This window comes from Haliotis rubra, unplaced genomic scaffold (assembly GCF_003918875.1).
Source record: "Haliotis rubra isolate DU_JTF1 unplaced genomic scaffold, ASM391887v1 Scf1741, whole genome shotgun sequence".
Lineage (NCBI taxonomy): Eukaryota > Metazoa > Mollusca > Gastropoda > Lepetellida > Haliotidae > Haliotis > Haliotis rubra.
In genome coordinates, this window is record NW_025765716.1 from 44,854 (window position 1) to 67,646 (window position 22,793).

Consider the following 22,793-nt stretch of genomic DNA (forward strand, 5'->3'; position numbering starts at 1 on the left):
GATCTACTTCTGTGTTTGCTCTGCACGTCTTTGTGACGGGTGCCACTCCTGGAGAGGAATACGACCCCCGCTCCTTATAGCGTTATTACATTGCCATTCCAACTCACTCTTAAGATATGGTCGTAGTCGGACTATGGCGTTTGAAAATCATTCTCGTCATTATGGAACTATACCAGTAAACAAATGTAGGGGCTATTCAATAATGAGGTCACAACTACTGATATTGTATATCTTTAATGAGATAAACAGCTTAACAGACTAACAGGTATATCTCACTGAGATGTGCAACAGTCGTCGAACGTCAGATGACCATATATTGTTTTAGATGATTGTCGCTTACCATGAGAAGTTATCAATATCACGTTAATAAGCCTCTAAGACATCGGTGATTGTGTCGTACGCGCCGTTCAAGGATATCGATGCGTTGTAAATAAGGTGAGAACATGTAAAAGTGTTCTGCCAGTCATAGTGATCCCAGCTCAACGAGGGAAAGATCTTTCTGTCTAATGAAAACGGTCATTCACTCAACACGACACTGTTACGCCTGTCAAGAAAATCCGAAGCAAACCTTGCTTCATCCGAAAAACATAACGCTTGCCCCACGAGGATTGGTCCAGCGCTACCGCTCTTTACACCAACGACAACGTTCAGTAATGTGACGGTCCGTCGATCGTGCATTACCACATAGATGTCGGACAGGCAGGTTCAATATCTGCTGTGACTTATTCGTCTGTCTACTCACTCTAATACCTGTAGCTTTGTAGAGAGCATCTATCGTAACATATCCGTTCATAAGAAACGGTCTTGTGTGTCAGTTGTCGAAGGGATCGACATGTGTTATTGACGTTCTTTTCTATTGGTATCATCATTGTAATCTGATAATTACGGACTCTGAAACGTGCAACAATGCTCTGACTTGTGCCAAATTCCGACATACACAATACCGTTCCTGACATGACAGACGCTGCATGTCAAGAAACGTTTAGTCACAACAACTAGTCTGTTTTGTTAATTGACACGCTTCACTAAAATTTCGATTTTTAAGCTGACCATTTTCAGGTGCGCATTATGGAAAAAAACCGTGTTTGCACTAAATACTTAATGCTTACCGGTGAATTATTTTATATATTCATATACCATCATACAACTTTGTTCCCAAATAATAATATAACTAAATCTGAAGTACCCCCACTAAAAAAGCACATTTACATGTACATAAAGCATATAGCACAGAATTAGTGCAATGACCTGGATTCGTGGTGGTTCCAGTATCAAAACCATACATTACTTATCTCTACTTTGTTTGCATCAGCGCTAGCACCTGTAAACGTGACTGTCATCAGCAAGGACACCAACCAAGTGACCCTGGCGTGGAAACACGCCCTCACCTGCTACCGCCGGACAGAGATGTGGATCAGCTATGAGTCAAATGGACGGACGGAAATAAGACTACTGCACAGGACAGCGACCACCCACACTCTGGTCGGCCTCCAGCCGGACACAGAATACAGCATTGTAGTCATATCCCAGTATGTGGATTATAAGAGCAGGGCTGTCCCATTGACCGTCAAAACAGGTTTGTTTGTATGTTGTTTAACGCCGCACAATATTCCAGATATATGGCGGCGGTCTGTATGTAATAGAATGGGAACCAGGCAATCCAGTGTTCAACATCATGAGCATCGATCTACGGAATTGGGATACGATGACATGTGTCTTTCAAGTCAGTGAGTCTAACCACCCGATCCCGTGACGGCCGTTAGTCGACTCTTATGACAAGCATGGGTTGCTGAAGACCAATTCTAACCTGGGGCAACACAATATTTATTAACAGGGATTGAATGTACATATGTAGTAGTAGTAGTAGTAGTAGTAGTAGTAGTAGTAGTAGTAGTAGTAGTAGTAGTAGTAGTAGTAGTAGTAGTAGTAGTAGTAGTAGTTGTTGTTGTAGTAGTTCACATTATGTTGGCTAGTTCTGCTCATTTATGTCAAGTACTTGATTGTCAGGCCCAGAATGCTTACAGATCGCCGTCATTTATCTAGATTACTGACACAGCGATAAAAAAAATAACAAGCAAAAGGAATAAGAATTGTTCAGACAGTAACAGGGTTATATTTATGTGAAAACACGCTTACAAAAGACGATTTATTACAAGCATATACTTACAAAACAGAAACATCGAATATTTCTAACTGGTGTGCAGCAGGACTTTATTGTTCTGATTGATGGAGATGTAGAATAAGATGTTAACGTTTATCCTAATTTCTGACTGATATTGTGTGACTGTGACGCAAGTTTTCTATTATTCCAGACTCTGCAGTTCCAGTTTCTGATTCAGTTTCTGATGGACTTTCTTCTGGAGCTGTTGCTGGCGTTGTTGTAGGTAGATGACTGAGTTTTCATATCACAACTTTGTATCCTCCCATAAAATATCTTTTCTAAACAAATCAAACCTGCTACATACGCAGTTAAACGCCTCCATAATGTGCTATTTTTCTGTTTTGTCAAGGAACGTTGTTGCTGCTAGCTTTGATACTGGTTGTTGTGGGCCTGATTCTGTTCCACCTTGGGCTATTGGCTGGAATCTTCGGGCGTCGGAACAATTACAGAGAACAACCCCATGTTGTGACCTCAGGGCAAACGGCGGGCTTCAATCGGAACAACCGTAGAAGTAGATGGGCATTTGACGTACGATTTAGTATTAGACATACACCATTGCACTACGTTCATTTGGAGATGTGAATGTATTCTACCAATGAACCTTGGATATGTTTACAGATGAATAATTATTACAAAATATCCAAAAAAATATCTGATCAATTTCAGTTTAGACATTTCGAGGAGAAACCAGATCCAATCTGTATTCTATAACTTGAATAATGGATTTATACAACACTACATTTATGCTACAGATTACAACATACACAAAGGACGACGGCATCTACATCAACGGCAGCATGGACCTAGGGGAACCGTGGTACGTCCCTCCAGAGGACATAACCCTGTCAGAGGTCATCACAGCTGGCAAGTTTGCCACGATCTACAAGGCCAAATGGATGGAAACGCCCAAGAACGTCAAACAAGTTGTGGCTAAGGTTCTGAAAGGTAAACGTACAAAACACCTTCTAAAATATGTCATATATTTTTTATACTTTGTTAGTATTGCTGGTTACGTCGATCTCTATTTCCTCAGTGCGGGAGAGTCAGGACGACATCCTTTTGATGCTGGCGAAGATCAACTTTGCTGCAACTAAGCTGGGCAAACACAAGAACCTGTTGGGCTTCCTGGGAGCTGTCATGGAGAACGAGGCGTGTGAGTTGAAATTATCATCACCATTCCAAATAGAATAACGTTACTTTTGTTCGTTTACTCCAAGTGATCCATTTTGATTCATGGCATGAACCTAGCTTCCAGTCTGTTTTGGAAAGACCCCAGCAATATATTCCCTTAAGAGAGCATAGGGATGTTTGTGTATTGTTTGCATGGCATGAACCTTGCGACCTGAAACAATTTAAGAAGACCTCAGCACTGTGTGTGTTCAATATGCCCTAACCAGAACATAAAAATTTGGTTCATTATTCTTCTTTCTGTGGTTTCTGTCAGTGGGTCCCGTGATGGTGCTGGAGTACTGTGAGATTGGCCAGCTGGACAAGTGGCTGACCAAGCAAAGATTAAACATCAGCGACGACACCCTCGACAGGATTCAGAACTTTGCCCTGGAGATCGCGCGTGCCATGGAGTACCTGGCGTCCAAAAAGGTCACTTATCGATTAAGAAGTAGGAAATAGTAGGTAGTAGGAAATGTGCAAAACTGTAGGTTTAATGCATTCCAACCTGTCCTGGGTTTGATCCAGTGGTATTGTAGAGGCTTAAAACTATTTGGATGAAATACGGTTACTGATTCAAGATGTTAAACTGTCTGCCTTTTCCCTCAAGAAACTTACATTAAATGCACTGTATGAAATATGATCAATTTGACATCCGCCATTGCAGTACCTTTTCTCGTCCGGCATTAAAGTTACAGGAGGCAGTACATTCTTCACTGTCCTGTACCACCTAACACCGACATTAAAACATCTGCTGTCCGAATGACTTTGAACATGGTATTCACAAAAGGATCCATAATTACTTCTAGATGGTATTCCGGTCAAGGTAGTAGAATAGACCAAGTTCCTTGCACCGTTACTTAACATTCTTACCACGCATAAAATTTAAACGCGCGATACGTGACATCAAATTTCAAGCAAAGTGCTTTTCTACATCTTTATTTATTGTAATTTTATAACTTTTCAAATACATTTTATTTAGGGTCAGTTACTTGTTTCCGTTAATATATGTTAAGCATAAAAAATATTCGAAACAATTCTTCATCTTTTCACGATCATTGTCTTGCCTTCAGTTCCTTCAATCTGGTCAATATGACATCGTCATTTGCTGGTTCCCATGTCACATAGGCACAAACCATTATCAGAAACCATTATGTTCCCTGCTAATCCCTTATAGTGATTTCTAAAGATACTTAAGACATTTTGTTAAAAAAGATGGGACACTCTGGTAGGAAGAAATGAACCACATTAATTGAAACCAAAAATCGTTCACACCTATTTGGTCATTGTACGACGATGTCATATTGGCCACGGTTGGTTAAATCATAACTCTACTTAAAGCAGATTGGGAAGGACCTACTGTGTGTATGTCTCATGATGACGTCTTTACCACCAAGCATATTTTGCTTGATTGTCTGGACAATTCACTTAGCCTATAATATGAAATATCTGTTTACCTGCGTGAGTGGGCGTCTCATTATTAACTACTTGAGAGAAATTAGTATGTAAATTGTAACTGTGTATGTATATGATAAATGGCATGATATTTTCTTAAAATTTGAGGTGATTGTGTTTTTAAATTGTAAATAATCTTAAATGATGAAAATGTATATATGAACAAAATCTGTTGAACTTTGTACTTCAAATGAACTTGACGTGCGTACATGTGTAGAGTGGTTTGTCTATATGGCTAAATCTATGTCAAGGCGACATAAACGTACAACTCACCCACACCACTCTCATCCGTGGATTCGAAATGAGGAGGGTAGATAGCAGGACTCCTGGTTAGAAGGCACCAATGAATGCCGTCAGATGTGATCAAATGGATCTGATAAACAGTGAGTGAGTATGGTTTAAGTACTATTCCAGCAATATCACGGCGGGAGACAACGGAAATGGTTGATGAACAGGCTCGGACACCTGGTTGTTATCAAATCATCGAATCCAGATCGGATGGTTCGACGTTCATGACGTCCATCATCTGGGTCGAATATTTACCAATTGTAGATTTCCTAGATTTAACAATCGTGGCGTTTCTTCAGATCGTTCACCACAAACTGGCTGCAAGGAACTGTTTGCTGACCAACCTACTGGCGATCAAGGTGTCTGGGTGTGGCCCGATTAAGGCTGATGAATCTGCTGATGACGTCAAAGAAGTAAGTGTGCAACCTGTCTCATCCTGATCAACACAGTCCCAGCAACTCATTGATATCAGATAAATACTTTCTTTTATTAACTAGTCAGAAATATTCATATTTCAAACAAATATGTTGATACAATTATTTCAATACCCCTAAGCTTTTATTATAATAATGTTTGTTTCTGACTTAGGACCGCATCCTCATTAAATGGACAGCCCCCGAGTGCCTCACGTCCTTTAAGGAAGCAAGCGAGAAGAGTGACGTGTGGTCCTATGGCGTGACTGTATGGGAGATCTTCAGTTTGGGTAGGTGCCTGCGCCTGGTTGTGTCCTGAAGGACTCCGGTCGTGTCTGGATATCCGAGAAATGTATCCTAAGCCACACCTGAACCTCAAGCGAAAACAACTGTGTAACGAACACAAACTAATTGTGTGTAGATTTTAAATGTTAGCATTACGATAATTAATGATTTAGGTTTAATTGTCCTGTTGTTACATTGTAAACATGTTTTGGGAATGTATACATGAAAGATAACATTATATGTAAACAGGTCTCGGAATGATTAAACTAAGAACGAAATAAGACTTTGGGTCTTTTCTATCTAATCATGTTCAGGAACTGTGCTGTCGTCTCACATCTTAAAGTCATCCTAATCTCTGCATTCCCGTAATCTAAACGTCTTTAAACATTTTTCAGATTTTCAGTTTAACAAGATTTTAAGTTTCAGTGATGACTGAAATGCAAACATGGTGACTAGGAAACTTGAAACTGGTTACAGTAACAGTCAAATTTTGCTGAAACAAAATAGAGAAAGTTTTTACTTTTACTTACATCTTTAAAAGATAAGGTTCTGCTGCAATAGAGTTCCAAATAGAGAATGTCTCATCAGAATCAGAACACCAACAGGAAGGCGAAACAATATGCATCTGTTATCTAGTTTTTTTGTCTTCCTTAGGTGAGAAACCTTACTCTGACATCAAAGGTCGTGACATCCCAACGAAGGTCAAGGGCGGGCATAGATTGTCAAGGCCAGAGTATGCCGAGGACTTGTAAGTAATCTCACTTTTGTAATTGAACTCTTTATCTATACACATGAGCATAAATTAAGCACCACCTGAATCCAAGGCCATTTTTAAAAGAAAGTTAATTCCACACAGACAACCACCGCCGAGCACGTTGAAGGGCATATGAAAAGCACGTGCTTCACACAATCTCACAGAAGCTATGGGTCGCATGTTCACGTGCTACCAAGGTGCCAAACGCATAGTGGTAAACATTGTGTAATTGCAGAATGTGTACTTAGGTTTTCTGAATGGATTTATATGATGAAAGTATCTTGCAACAACAAGACGCTGACAGAAAGAGGCACGTCGTCCGATCCAGTGTCCCTTCCTCATAGGCAGGAACATCTGACGTAGGTTCACTGGTCTGATGAAAGTCGTTACCTTCGAGTCGACAGGTTTCAGACGACCGTTGTCACGTATGGAGAGGCATATCACCAGGAGGTGGTTTCATGCATCCAAACCCTTTGGTCGTGGCTCAGTGGGGCTGGGTTTTGAATGACTGAAAGATGGATCTTATTACAGTACCTGGGACACTCAGTGTTCAACGTTATCTACAGAAAATACTGGAAACCTCCTCCGTGCCACATGTCGATTGCTATTCAAGTGCCAGTCGTCCGATATTCATGGATGACAACGCTTGCTCGTTCTCGAGCTGTCATTGCCCATTCACAGAACAACGACATCGACACATGTACCATGGCCCGCAATGAACCCAGATATGGACCCCAACTGACCATCTTTGGCAATGGTGAAACTTCGATTTGGTATACAAAATGTTGTGTTTTCGTGCTTTCCATATCATAAAAGATGGGTAATGCTTGATTAACTCTCATGGCACCACTACCAATTATAATATATGTTACGTTTATGTCCGCAAAAGAAATTACGCATGTCAGTATACATTTCTTTGAATGCATAAAAGAGGACTGCAGATATATCGTTAACATTTGCAAATGTCAGAAGTTTCAATAGCGATATTATTAAAGAAAAGTGAAGAACATTCTGTGAGTGACAGAGGCATCATACAAGTTCAGTACTTATTATCAGTCAAGGTAATAAAGAGCAGTCACCGCAATGTCTAACAGCAATTGCAATGTAGAACAACCGTGGTAATTTAGAACAGGCACAACAAATTAGAGCAGTCATGGTAACGTGGAACATTAAAAAAAATAATGCGACGACAGCGATGATGAGGTAAAGCAATGATACTACCTTGAAAAAGACACTTTGGAACAGACATATATAGACCAGTCATTTTCATATAGACCTTGGTTCTCGCGTCAAAGGAGAATATTCTATGTAAAGTTATCTTAATTTGTACTACTTATATCCATGTGTAACAAGCCAGTACTGTAACGTGTAACGGCCATAGAACAACTAACAGTGACAGTAATGTGTAACAGTCGTGATTATTTGGAACACTGATCATTATCTGTATAATTCATAATATAGAATAGTGACCGACATGTAAGCGTCACAGTAATGTAAAGCAGTGTCAGTAATGTAAAGCAGTGTCAGTAATGTGTTATAGTAATAGTAATGTATTGGGGTCGTAAAACTGAAGAACACTCGTAATATGCACTCAGGATTAACAGCGCAATGGTTATGTCTGTTTGTTTTCAGTCACCATCGGCTGATGCAGGAGTGCTGGTTTGAGTCCCCGAGCGAACGTCTCGCCTTCAGCACCATCGTGGGAAGGCTGGAGTCGTCTTTCAGACTGCAACCTGATGGCAGCGATGAACCCCATTACAACGAAATATGAGTTGGCAGGCAAGGTACCTCGTGGTACACACGACACGCGCGCACATACGCACGCAGAAAAAGAGAGAAGCTAGCGCACAATTAGATTGTATTTTTCTAGTTCCTGTTTGCCATTCTCAGTATGGATGAAAGATTTAAGTATCTTCAACTGATCTTTCCACAAATACAATACATACACACTCAAATGTTATAATGCCAGACCATTAAAGAATAGCATCCTGTCATGCTTCACAAAGATTAGACATGTCATTCAGTATTGTGAAGAAAAGTCGCCATAATTTGAAATGAATAGTCCAACTGGGAGTCCGTTAAGTGCGTACTGTCGTTTCGAAAGAGGTGTTGACTTTGTTTGGTTTCGTACGTTTTGGGGGCGCTTCGTAAGTTTTCTTATGTTAATTTTCATGGAATTCAGAATAAAATTATATTAGTGTTTTACGTCAGTTCTTTTCTTTCTTCCAAAGGTAAAGATTATATATGAGGTACTATGAGGACATCACTGGTTAAATGTTGGCTAGTGTTGTATTGTGGGGACCTCTCTGGGCAAGGCTAAGCAAGGCTAAGCCAGTGTTGTATTCTGGGGACCTCATCGGCAAAGGCTAAGCCAGTGTTGTATTGCGGGGACCTCACTGGTCAAGACTAAGCTAGTGTTGTACTGTGGGGTCCTCTCTGGTCAAGAGTAAGCCGGTGTTGTACCCTGGGGATCTCACTGGTCAAGAGTAAGCCGGTGTTGTACTGTGGGTACCTCACTGGTCAAGGATAAGCTAGTGTTGTACTGTGGGGTCCTCACTGGTCAAGAGTAAGCCGGTGTTGTACTGTGGGGACCTCACTGGTGAAGACTAAGCTATTGTTGTACTGTGGGGTCCTCACTGGTCAAGGGAAAGCCGGTGTTGTACTGTGGGGACCTCCCTGGTCAAGGATAAGCTAGTGTTGTACTGTGGGGTCCTCTCTGGTCAAGAGTAAGCCAGTGTTGTACCCTGGGGATCTCACTGGTCAAGAGTAAGCCGGTGTTGTACTGTGGGGACCTCACTGGTCAAGGATAAGCTAGTGTTGTACTGTGGGGTCCTCACTGGTCAAGAGTAAGCCGGTGTTGTACTGTGGGGACCTCACTGGTGACGACTAAGCTATTGTTGTACTGTGGGGTCCTCACTGGTCAAGGGAAAGCCGGTGTTGTACTGTGGGTACCTCCCTGGTCAAGGATAAGCTAGTGTTGTACTGTGGGGTCCTCTCTGGTCAAGAGTAAGCCGGTGTTGTACCCTGGGGATCTCACTGGTCAAGAGTAAGCCGGTGTTGTACTGTGGGGACCTCACTGGTCAAGGATAAGCTAGTGTTGTACTGTGGGGTCCTCACTAGTCAAGAGTAAGCCGGTGTTGTACTGTGGGGACCTCACTGGTGAAGACTAAGCTATTGTTGTACTGTGGGGTCCTCACTGGTCAAGGGAAAGCCGGTGTTGTACTGTGGGGACCTCCCTGGTCAAGGATAAGCTAGTGTTGTACTGTGGGGTCCTCACTGGTCAAGAGTAAGCTAGTGTTGTATTGTGGGGACCTCCTTGGTCAAGGATAAGCTAGTGTTGTAATGTGGGGTCCTCACTGGTCAAGAGTAAGCCGGTGTTGTACTTGTGGGGACCTCACTGGTCAAGGATAAGCCAGTGTTGTACTGTGGGGTCCTCACTGGTCAAGAGTAAGCCGGTGTTGTACTGTAGGGACCTCACTGGTCAAGGATAAGCCAGTGTTGTACTGTGGTGTCCTCACTGGTAAAGGGTAAGCCGGTGTTGTATTGTGGGGACCTCACTGGTCAAGGATAAGCTAGTGTTGTACTGTGTTGACCTCACTGGTCAAGGGTAAGCTAGTGTTGTACTGTAATGACCTCACTGGTAAAGGGTAAGCTAGTGTTGTACTGTGATGACTTCACTGGTCAAGGGTAAGCTAGTGTTGTACTGTGATGACCTCACTGGTCAAGGATAATCTAGTGTTGTACTGTGGGGTCCTCACTGGTAAAGGGTAAGCCAGTGTTGTACTTTGGGGACCTCACTGGTCAAGGATAAGCTAGTGTTGTACTGTGGGGTCCTCACTGGTCAAAGGGTAAGCTAGTGTTGTACTGTGGGGTCCTCACTGGTCAAGGGTAAGCCGATGTTGTACTTTGGGGACCTCACTGGTCAAGGATAAGCTAGTGTTGTACTGTGGGGTCCTCACTGTTAAAGGGTAAGCTAGTGTTGTACTGTGATGACCTCACTGGTCCAGGATAAGCTAGTGTTGTACTTTGGGGTCCTCACTGGTCAAGGATAAGCTAGTGTTGTACTGTGATGACCTCACTGGTAAAGGGTAAGCTAGTGTTGTACTGTTGGGACCACACTTGTCAAAGATTAGCTAGTGTCGAACTAAAGAGATCGCCCTTGCTCAATTTTAAGTTGGTGGGCATCTCAGTTCTCGAGTGGAAGTTTCTACCGTGTAGTGGTTAGGATTACAGGCTTGTGGCGGTGGGGTAGCCCAATGGTTAAAGCGTTGGCTCGTCACGCCGAAGACCCGGGTTCGAATCCCCACATGGGCACAATGTGTGAAGCCCATTTCTGGTGTCCCCCGCCGTGATGTTGCTGGAATATTGCTGAAAGCGGCGAAAAACCAAACTCAGTCAGTCAGTCAGTCATTCAGTATTATGAAGAGCAGGCGATACCACACATATCATCATGTACATGGAAAAGTTAAATTCAAATCAAAATTGATAAGTTTATGAAGGTCACGTAATATTTGATTCTGTTTTTCCCAAAGACACATCAGTTCACCCACAAAGTTTACCTTCAGGATGTCAAATCTGACCCTTTGGTGCAATACTGTCCCAGCTATGGGATACGGACACATGTTTTCTCGTGCTTTTTATATATTTTTCTATTCTAATTCACTATTCGCTTGTACGTAGTGTGTTTCTTTGTTACTATTGTTTGATTTAGCTGAATAAAAAAACTCTATTTTTTTGTCGTTTCATTTATCAGCAGTAGTGATGTTCGATGTACGATAGCTAGTAGGCAAAAATAGCATATTTATTGATGAATAAGAGAGCTCAGAGAGAAACAACAACATTGATGTTGTACATCCAACTGACGTACGGGCGTGCTGTTATGACACATCGTCCTTGTAGGCCAACCGAAGTGTTTCATACTATCCACGTGGGAATTGCCCATATGGTTAATACTATCCATATGAGCGATGTGTTTCATGCTATCAATGTAGACGCTCGTTGATATGGTTCATTCTGAACATAAAGCAGTCGTCGATGTGTTTCAAATTTCCAGGTGGCAATCGCCGGTATGGTTAATACTATCCATATGAGCGATGTGTTTCATGCTATCAATGTAGACGCTCGTTGATATGGTTCATTCTGAACATAAAGCAGTCGTCGATGTGTTTCAAATTTCCAGGTGGCAATCGCCGGTATGGTTAATACGATCCATGTACGAAATATCCGATGTGGTTGATATGTGAGGTGAGGTGAAATGGGGTTTAACGTCGTACTTAAGAATAGTTCACTCATATGACGAATTGCGTGCGTGTGTATATGTATGTGGCTGTTTGTACTAGCCCAGACTTAAACTGGTTTTATAGTGCTAGCTCACTGGGATACCATGCCGTAGTCCGACGAGTCTTTGACGTACCATTAATGCCGATTGCCAGGCGGAGAACAACAAGTACCATAATTCAACGTATGTTGGTATTACGCGGCCGGGGATCGAACCAGCGACCTTCCGCTCTCCAGGTGGACGCTCTAACCACTACACCACGGAGGCGGTTCGATGTGGTTAATACTTTCCAAATCATTATCTGATGCACTTACTTCGTCTGTAGAGGCAATCACCAACGTTCTTCATACTATTCCACAAGCAATGCCCAATGCGGTTCATACTACCAATGTAACAAATGAACGCAGTACAACGTTGACGTTAAGGTACTCAACAAAGCACGTGACACTCAGACTCGTTTTAAATTCAATACAATGGGCGGAGTTACTGTTGTCCTGCTCTGTTCAAGTGCAGGCGGTGGGGTAGTGGTTAGAACGTTGGCTCGTCACGCTGAAACCCGGGCTCGACTCCCCACACGGGTACAATCTGTGAAGACCATTTCTGGTGTCCTCCGTCGTGATATTGCTGGAATATTGCTAAAAGCGGCGTAAAACCATACTCACTAACTGTTCAAGCGATTCGCGCTACCAGACAAATGTGATCAGCTTTCCCACTTTCCACAATGGATTACAGTCTTTCGAAGAGATAAGGGTGCGTTATTTACCTCCTGGATGCCATAGGGCATATATGACCCTCCTCTTTAACCTTCATTTTGAAGTCCATAAAATTCAAAATATACCACACACTCAAATACGCTTCCGGTATCTTGATACCATCCATTATCATATTAGGCTATGGTAATTCAGAAACGTCTCCGATAAACCTCAAATCGGTTTTGGGAAAATATACGAATACGAACGCCGATATTAGCTTTCCGCCATATTGGGTAGTGTTTACAAAAGCATGTTTCGCGAAGGCCGGTCATGAGACGGCTATTACATCACATATATTTTCACACTCAGCTATGACACATTCGTCACTGAATTCCTAATGCATGTCATCAAAACCGAGCGTCTAGATGAATCGAAACGGGTACGAAAACGAACGCTGTGGTCTTGTTTGAAATGGAAATAAGAACTAAGATTTTACATTGGGTGACATTTCCTAAAATTTTCAGACATCCATTCTGTATGCATTTGCTCATACAGTATATGCTTAGAAAGAGTATTGCAGCAAGAAATATGAAATTAAATGTAGACACAACACAGTGATTTGATAACTTCAAACGAAGTTCCATTTAGCCGTGCTGGTAATTATCGACTTCACTGACTTCTTCTCTTAGCACCGAAATCAAAATATTGTTTTCTATAACATACTCAATTTATATTAACAAACATTAGATGACTGGATATCAAACAGTTAATGATTTTTCTGCAAGAATTAAAAAAAATACAGAGAAATTCGATATCCTCCTTTGGTACAGCACTATTCTGATAATTCCGAACAAAAGGGACATTTTGTGTTCAGCTTTCATCGCATAAGTATAAAGAGAATTAGTTACGTAATAATTACCGATGGAAAGGATATATGGAACAGAAGGATATTATCTACACCTTGTTTGCTTGGCCAAGCTGTCTTTTGATGACAGTCAACGAAATGGTCTGTGGTCTAAGGGAGATAACTCCACATAATGTTTTTTAATCATCTGATCAATGGCTCAGTTTGTGCGTGCATGGTGTTAGACTTGTGTACATTTTTCATAGTTTTGTGTTGGGACGACATAACACAAATAGACAGTTTAAGCAAAGAATAATGCACACTCATATATAACATTTGTATAAATTCCAGAATGGGTGCGTGAAGTTAGCTATGGCCGAAATTAAGCCTGTAAACCTATACTTGAAACTAAGGCAATTTTATGCTGAAGCACAGCGAAAAGACATCTCACAAAGGTGTGAAAAATGCCTCCCAATGAAGCTGCCGAGTATCATGGAACTCCGCATTAAACCGTTAGCTCCGCAATAAGTCGTCATATGCGCGACATGGGAAGAGATGTAACATTGTCAGAGACGAACAGTTTAGGCCAGCCAATGCTGTGATTTTATGACCTTTCACTAACATTTTTCAGTTTGAATTTTAGATTATTTTAATCAGGCTGAATTTGTCTCAGGTGCAATTTCTCTCTTCAAAATACACTTGGATTATTCAAAATGATTTTTCAGCCAATGATGGTTAGTCTCTTTGCATTTTGGCAATTCCAAATGACCAATGAATATAGCTGTATATATGCAAATTAGGAGCCACGTGACCATGTGGGTAATCAGAAATAATTATCCCGTTTTCCTTCATAGTTAATGCGGAAATCGAGTTTTCTATACATCTGTAACTTAAACAAATTCTGTGTTTCACTAATCAAAAACGTTAATAAACTTATATACTTTCAATTCAATACAATACTAGAGCATACCTGTACTAGTTAAATGTATACTTTCGAATTGCAGAATCGGAAAATCCATTCCATTTTAGTAACACGCGTTAGCTTATCCTGGAATTTAGCGAATGGCCGACTGTTTTCCTAGAATCGGTTCGAGAGGCGTGGTCGGTAACAGTACCACGATTACTGAGCGCTAAGTGTGTATGTTATACCGTCTTAGAATTTATAATTACCTTCTTTATTTGATCATCTTTAAAGTTAAACTTTCGTCAATTGTACGGGATACCTAAGGCTTGGCCAAGTCAACTGCTTGTTCTCTATTCTTCAGTCATTTAGTCAGCTTCTTTGTTGTGCAACATGTTGGCACTGTTGTAATATTTCAAAACGAGATTAGCCTGCTCTAATTGACATATCTTTACAAATTCTTACGCTTACACCAAATACCACAATCGAAGTAGTAAAGGTATCATTACGTCTAATGCTCCTGCATATAGTTCTGTGATCCGATGTTCCTTACACAGACTGTTCTCAGTATTATAAAAAATATCACTAACTGTATGGATTTGGTAACAATAAATATTGCTGCTTTTCTAGATCGCACATTATCCAGGTAAGTTTCCTAATATGACTTTGTGCTAGAATTTACATCGTCGAATAGAAAATAAATATTGGAGATATCTGTGTTATATTACATTCGTAGGTAGAATTGATGCCGTCGAATAGGAAATAAATATTCTAGATAACTGTGCAATATTATAGTCGTAGGTAGACTTTACGCCGTCGAATAGGAAATAAATATTCTAGATATCTGTGTAATATTACAGTCGTAGGTAGAATTTACGCCGTCGAATAGGAAATAAAAGTTCTAGATACCTGTGTAATATTATAGTCGTAGGTAGAATTTACGCCGTCGAATAGGAAATAAATATTCTAGATACCTGTGTAATTTTATTGTAGTAGGTAGATGCAGTGCCGTGCTAACTCCATTCTCATACAACGTTTACTTTGTGATTTTATGAAAATGTGCGTCAGAAGATAACACACTCAGTATCCAGAGGGTTAATGTGCCTTTGACAGCGACCTGTATACGACACCGATATACATTTGTGTGAATCAATAGGAGGAAGTCATTTTATTGTCCAAGCTAATGTCAAAGTTACGAAAACTGATAAAAGTTTAAGCACATTTTTAATTTGAAACACATCTTGGAAAACGTCTTGGAGATTATAACTACCTACATTTGTGACAGGCAGTTCGTATGTAGAGAGTATGTAGAGAGTATTGGGCAAAATATCGAAACTTTTAATCTTCGCATCACTCCTCATAAAGGGGCGGCACCCGTGAAGAGCCACCTCCTCGTGGTGAGTGCTGGGTAACGCTAAGCGCTCTTCGACCCCCCGTTGTGGACCCGGGGGTATATTTGGTCCACCAACCCGTTTGCCGTGGGTTGCGCCCCTGTGTCGGTGGAGGAAGGGATTCTGGTGGTTGAGGGCACTGGTTCCAGTAACAGTGTTCCTTTGCCCAACCCACCACTTCGGCCCTGACTTCACCTAGACGGGTGGTTGAATGGGCCCGGTTCAACCAATCGGTTGGTCATGCCAAGCCCTGTGTATGTATATTGTGATGCACAAATTTCGGAACTGTTTAAAATTTATCATATGTCTTGGCTGCATGATTATATATTTAAATTCCAAATGAGTCACTTCAATTTTGTAATTTGCCTAGAGTCTTATGTGCAGAAGGCGGTGGCTCATGGGCCAATCCGGTGGAAAAATTATTCTTTTAGGTTTTCTGCTTGAGTATATCATCCGAGTATCCTTGGTGCTGCAAGTTGGAGAACCACTTGTTTTTAGCATTGTCTTCATGATACTCCGTGGTGGGTGGGGAGCTCGGATGATGAACGTTCAAAACTAAAACATGGCTTATGAAACCCCAACAAAGAAAACCAAACGTCCTCTTGACACTGATCCTATTGACGATGACCTCAGACTGTCCAAAGCTATTGACTTTTGGCCACGTTTTGTAGTGATTCAAACTGTTGACAAGACACCGTTAAAGTTGAACCCTTTCGCAATATCTAAGGGCATTCAGGGTATCGCCGGAGAGGTTAAGAACATTAAAAAGTTACGCTCAGGTGCGCTGCTGGTTGAATGCGTTAAACGACATCAATCAGCCAACCTGATGAGCACCGAATCGTTCTTCAGCGTTCCCGTTACTGTCTCTGCTCACAAGACATTAAATACAAGCAAAGGTATCGTCAGAGACATGTCAGAACTTGATATCGTGACTGAAATGAATGACCAAGGTGTGCTGTACGTCAAACGCTTTTCAACCAGTAAAAACAACGAAAATGTTCAAACCAACACTTTTCTATTTTCCTTTTCTTCTCCGACAGCTCCCAAATCACTGAAGGCAGGTTACTGCAACATCACGGTTGACTTATATATTACTAATCCGCTCAGATGTTTTAAGTGCCAGAAGTTTGGCCATGGTGTAAAGACGTGTACATTGTCCGTTGTGTGTGCTCACTGTGGTGAGAAGACACACACAACTGAAGATTGTACAAGTACCTTTAAAAAATGCACCAACTGTTCAGGAGAACATTCATCTTTCTCAAAAGAGTGTCCGATTTGGAAAGAACAAATGCAGATCAACAAGATCAAATTCACCCAAAACATCAGTTTTTCTGATGCCAAAAACCTTGTGAAGAGATCGGAAATTACAGAAAGTTATGCTTCAATAACCAAAACACCAACTGAATCAAGCCTTAAAGTATCTACATCATCCACAAGCTGTCAAACAAACTTGACTTGGGTCAAAAGTGACAGTCCACAGTGTTTCCTGCTATATCACCTCAAACCACGGAATCACTTCCTAGTACATGTGAAAGGCAGGCAGAGTCATCTTCAGATCACAAGTCACTCACTCAATCACGTTCACAATCTCAATCGTCATCTCAAACTGCTAAAAGCAAAAATCAACAGAAGCTTGATGCTTTCAAAAAACAAAGTGGCAGAGCCCCAAAAGGGTCGGAAAATAGAATCCAGTTATACAACAAATACGGATCACTTGAGGACATGGACGTGTCCGAAAACGTTCATTCTTGGGCACATAGCTTGTCGCCCTCGAAAACGGTGCGGGGTAGATCCCCAATTAATCCGCCTAAAAGATAGGTCTATCTACCAATATCGTGCAGTGGAACTGTAGAGGACTCCGGACAAATTTTAATGAAATACAGCTATTAATCCAGGATTAACACCATCAGCGTTCTGTCTGCAAGAGACGTATCTGAAACAGACAGATAATTTTAACTTACGTCAGTTTGAAGTCTATAATTATTTTCCCCTCCAGGTGATAGAGCCACTGGAGGTTCTACTATCCGTATACGACAGGATGTTATTCACAGCCCTGTTACACTTAACACTCATCTCCAAGCTGTTGCAGTGCGACTTACTCTGGGTGTAGCATTTACGTTATGCTCTCTGTATATTCCGCCTTCATCGAACCTTCAGCTGACTGATGTTCAATCACTCTATGATCAACTCCCAAAGCCATGTGTTATTATGGGTGACCTAAACGGTCACAACCCACTCTGGGGCAGTACTAACACTAATACTAAAGGCAAAATAATTGAAGATTTCATTTCCAATAATGACCTGTGCATATTTAATGATGATTCAAGCATCTATCTGCATCCTGCAACTGGCACTTTTTCTTTTCTGGATTTGTTTCTTGCAGATTCTAACCTCCTGAATGAATTTGATTGGTCCGTTCATAATGACCTCTGTGGAAGTGACCACTTCCCAACTATCCTTTCAGAAATAACTCCATCTGATTCCCCATCGTATACAAGATGGAACTTTTCGAAGGCTAACTGGTCTTTATATCAAACTATATGTAAATCGAAACTGCGACCTGAATGTTTCAGTGATATAACTGATCCCATTCAAACTTTTGCTGACGTTTTAAATGAAATAGCTGATGAGTGTATACCCAAGTCCTCTACGACTCAACATGTACGAAAACCATGGTTTAATACAGATTGTAGACAAGCCAGAAAAGCGAGGAAAAAGGCAGAGCGTTATTTCCGCCTTCATCCAACTGTGCATAACTTAAATAAATTTAAAATACTCAATGCAAAGGCGCGTCGTACCTTTAAACAAAACAAACGACAATCTTGGAGAAATTATGTCTCCAAAATTAATTCACGTACCCCAATGTCCAGAGTATGGAACATGGTTCAAAGAATTAAAGGCAAAGGTTGAAAATCTGCTGTTCACCATCTTAAAGATGGTGATAATTTAATAACTGACAAATCTAAAATTGCAGATAAAATTGGCGAAACTCTTGCCAAAAAATCATCACCGGCAAATTATGTCCCTGAGTTTCAGAAATATCAGAAGCAACAGGAAAAGACAAAACTTAATTTCGACTCACATAACGGTGAAGATTATAATGAAGTGTTTTCATTACATGAGCTACACACTGCTCTTGAGCAAGCTCATGACACTGCAGCGGGTGATGACAATATACATTACCAGCAACTGAAACACTTACCGGAACCATGTCTGATGACACTTTTAGATATATTTGACCAAATATGGACGTCTGGAGAATTTCCTCCTTCATGGCGTAATGCCATTGTAGTCCCAATACTAAAACCTGGCAAGGATCATACAGATCCGTCGAATTACAGGCCGAACTCTCTAACTAGCTGTGTTTGTAAAACCATGGAACGTATGGTGAATAATAGATTAACTTGGTATCTTGAAACCAATAACCTTATAACAAATACTCAATGTGGTTTCAGGAAAAACCGTAATACCATTGATCATTTGGTACGTTTAGAATCCTTTGTTAAAAATGCTATAGTAAATAAACAACATGCTGTATCAATTTTCTTTGATCTTGAGAAAGCTTATGATACGACCTGGAAGCATGGCATTTTGAAGGATTAACGTGATTTCGGTTTGAGAGGCCATTTGCCTCTCTTTATATCACAGTTTTTAAAAGACAGACAATTTCAAGTACGAGTGGGTTCAACCCTGTCTGATCATTACAATCAGGATCAGGGTGTCCCTCAAGGCAGTATTTTGTCTGTCACTTTATTTAGTATCAAGATCAACAGTTTATCCAAGGTTATAAACGATTCCATCGATGGATCACTTTTTGTGGATGATTTTAATATTTCTTGTCGTGGTAAAAATATGCATACTATTGAACGGCAATTGCAGTTGTGTTTAAATAAAATAAATAAATGGTGTCTTGAAAACGGCTTTAAATTTTCCAAGTCTAAAACTAATTGTCTACACTTTTGTAGAAAATATAAGCCGCATAAAGACCCGGAACTATCTTTAAATGGCACTCCACTCAAAGTTGTCAAGGAGGCCAAGTTCTTGGGTCTAATTTTCGACTCTCATTTAACTTTTTTGCCACATATTAAATCACTTAAAGCTAAATGCCTGAAGGCCCTTGATTTGTTGAAAGTTGTTTCCAACTCAAAGTGGGGAGGGGATCAAACTACCCTCCTCCACCTATATCGATCATTGGTCCGCTCAAAACTTGATTATGGCTCCATCGTATATGGTGGAGCCTGCAAAAGCAACCTAAAACTACTTGATTCTGTCCACCATAAAGGCCTTAGACTTTGTCTTGGGTCTTTTAGAACCTCTCCTATTGATAGTCTCTATGTTGAGGCTGATGAGCCATCCCTTACCCAACGTCGTATCAAATTATCTTTACAGTATGCAACAAATCTGTATTCTAATGAGTCAAATCCTGCATTTAACTGTGTTTTTAATTCTCTTTATGAGGATCTGTACAACAAAAAGCCTTCTCTTGTTCCGCCTCTTGGTTTGAGAATTAAACGATTCATTTCTGCTGCCGGCATTGAGCTGGAAAATATTTCTCCTTCCCGCCTTCTTTCTTTTCCTCCTTGGCAACTGGTGAGGCCGGAAGTTGACCTAACTCTGACAAAGTTTAAGAAATCTGTAACTAATGAATTACAATATAAACAAGAATATATTCAATTAAAAAATAAATATAATACCTGCAAATCCCTATTAACAGATGGGTCCAAGGATGGTGGCGCGGTGGCATGTGCCACTGTCATTGGATCCCGAACAATATCTTCTCGACTACCAAATAACAGCTCTATTTTCACAGCAGAAGCTAACGCCATATTAACAGCTCTTAAATATACTAATAAACACCGTAAATATGAACAATACATCCATCTTTTCCGATTCTCTTTCTTGTCTTCAGGCTATTAAAAATCTTTCTTGTAAACATCCACTTTTATTAGAAATTATTGAATTGTATAATGAGATTGCTACTGGAAACTATGAAGGATCTTTTTAGTAATATAAGTTCTCATTTAATTATTGCATTTTTTAAAGAATTAAACTTGTTAACTGATTTGTAAATAGATACATATTATATTATTGGTAGTTTAGATTAGTAACTGAGATTGTTAGTGGCTGTACCCTCAAAGGGGGTTGAAGTAGTGTAAAATTATTGTCCTCCTGAGAGGGTACGTAAGTCCCAAAACTTTGAAAGTCAATTTAAACTTACCAGGATTTTTAAACGTAGTATTCTTGTTATTTTAATTTTGGCTAACATTTCTTATAATCGCCAACGGCTGAAGGAATGGTGTAAATCCAAATTGGGTCCATGCAGGTAGCAAAGGTACTGTAAGTCCCCATGGTCCCTAGTATGGTGATCTACCTTCTGTTGTTGGCGATCTATAGCCTGTTTCTATATTGTATTGTCTCTATAGTGCTATTAGTTTTAAACTTTCCACGCTAGTTTTAATTCTAATTGTGATATTCTAGTTGTTTTACTGTCCTTCGTAGGCAGGTTGTATAATCTACATCTATTCCATTTCAATGTATAATGTTCACGTCACGATATGGCTGAAATATTGCCGATGTGACGTTAAATTTTAACTCACTCACTCCTAAAGGGGCGGTGGGGTAGCCCAGTGGTTAAAGCGTTTGCTCTTCACGCCGAAGACCGGCTTCGATTCCCCTCATGGGTACAATGTGTGAAGCCCATTTCTGGTGTCCCCCGCCGTGATATTGCTGGAATATTGCTAAAAGCGGCGTAAAACCCAATCCACTCACTCGCTACTCATTAAGTGTTTGAAGATCAGTGATTGATGTTTTAGATATCGAAATGCGCTGTTTGTGGTAAGCGCGTCAGAGAAGAACAGAAAAGAAACAGGACCTGTAAAGCTGACACCAAGTACTTATTTATACTAAGTCAAAAAAGAAACTTCACACTCGTTTGGAGGTCGATAAGTTGAACATACATGAAAAGAGGTTTTAAATAATGATTATATTCCATTCTGTACCCATTAAGGACGGTGTACCATAAAAATCATGTTCATAATGTAACCAGTTCCACCGGAAATGCTATGGAAATGTAAGAGAGTAAAAATGGTAAGTTACAACTTGATGAAAGCATGTCAATAGCACGCATGCCCTCCATGAGCGTTCACAACCGCGACGCAACGTCTCCTCATGGATTGAATGATGCGTCTGAACACAGCTTGGGGGATGCGTCGCCATAATTGTACCAACATGGCACCAAGTTCCTGCAAATTCTGTGAAGGGTTCCTTACTTGACGGAGTCTTCTGCCCAACACATCCCATACATGTTCTATGTGATTTAGGTTGGGAGACCTGGAGGGCCACTCCATGACATTGATGCCAGCATTCCTAAGAAAATTCCGCGTTAAATTGGCCGTATGAGGTCTGGCATTATCGTGCTGGAATGTCAGACCTGGGCCATGAGTTGCCATGAATGACAAAAGCTCTGGAATAAGCACTTGAACGGTCAGTCAATCAGTCTGGAACGGGCAGGACCATTAAAGGCACCCCAAACCATAACACTACCGCCCCCAAAACGGTCCACTTCCTGCACACAACACTAGGCGTTGCGTTCACCGCGTCTCCTCCAAACTCTAACTCTCCCATCAGCGAAGTGCAAATTGTATCTGATTCACTAAAACAACCCCATTCCAATCACGCTGAGTCCATCTGAGATGTCGTTGTGCCCAGATCAGCCGTTGACGTCGGTGTAACTGGGTTAGAATTGGTCCACGATATGGCCGACGTGCATGGAGACGAGCAGTGCGCAGACGATTACGTATTGTTTGGGCAGTCACACGACCTCTAAACAATTCAATCCTAGTGGACGTTGCAGTGAGAAATCGATTACGCAAATGACGTAAGACGATTTGTCGGTCTTCTGCTTGTGTCGTCACACGTGGTCTACCCGAACGAGGTCGGTCTGCTGTGGTGCCAGTTTGTTGGAGACGTGTCCGAAGATCATGGATAGTCCGTCGACTGCATCCCATAACCCTGGCAACGTCAGTGACCGACGTTCCCGTATTCAGCATGCAAATGGCACGTTCACGTTGAATGTTTGACAGTCGTGGCATTGCAATGAACGGATAATTGACTGTAAGAACTTGTTTTTCCGAGATGTCACTCTACCGTGCTAACTTGGGCTCA

The 22,793-nt window shown here is 41.0% G+C and overlaps 1 protein-coding gene and 1 long non-coding RNA gene across 3 annotated transcripts in view; one reads left to right on the top strand and one right to left on the bottom strand.

Annotated features, from left to right (window-relative positions):
* LOC124272926 overlaps nucleotides 1-8,728 on the top strand; it is a gene marked incomplete at its 5' end in the record, with an annotated part of 35,389 nt that extends 26,661 nt beyond the window's left edge. Inside the window, 10 exons of the mRNA XM_046708171.1 lie at nucleotides 1,313-1,576; nucleotides 2,340-2,384; nucleotides 2,511-2,689; nucleotides 2,914-3,106; nucleotides 3,195-3,314; nucleotides 3,606-3,760; nucleotides 5,371-5,484; nucleotides 5,660-5,774; nucleotides 6,424-6,517; nucleotides 8,156-8,728. Of these exons, the coding sequence (XP_046564127.1) occupies nucleotides 1,313-1,576; nucleotides 2,340-2,384; nucleotides 2,511-2,689; nucleotides 2,914-3,106; nucleotides 3,195-3,314; nucleotides 3,606-3,760; nucleotides 5,371-5,484; nucleotides 5,660-5,774; nucleotides 6,424-6,517; nucleotides 8,156-8,294 (1,418 nt within the window). The remainder of the gene's footprint in view (nucleotides 1-1,312; nucleotides 1,577-2,339; nucleotides 2,385-2,510; nucleotides 2,690-2,913; nucleotides 3,107-3,194; nucleotides 3,315-3,605; nucleotides 3,761-5,370; nucleotides 5,485-5,659; nucleotides 5,775-6,423; nucleotides 6,518-8,155) is intronic.
* Nucleotides 8,729-9,861: 1,133 nt separating this feature from the next.
* LOC124272928 lies at nucleotides 9,862-10,627 on the bottom strand. 2 transcript variants are annotated; one of them, XR_006897496.1, is made up of 3 exons: nucleotides 10,598-10,627; nucleotides 10,438-10,517; nucleotides 9,862-10,356 (listed from the first exon to the last, which is right to left on the bottom strand). It is a non-coding gene; the product is annotated as an uncharacterized LOC124272928 (long non-coding RNA). The 2 variants fall into 2 exon arrangements; XR_006897495.1 differs by having other exon boundaries at nucleotides 9,862-10,397.
* Nucleotides 10,628-22,793: the final 12,166 nt, after the last annotated feature.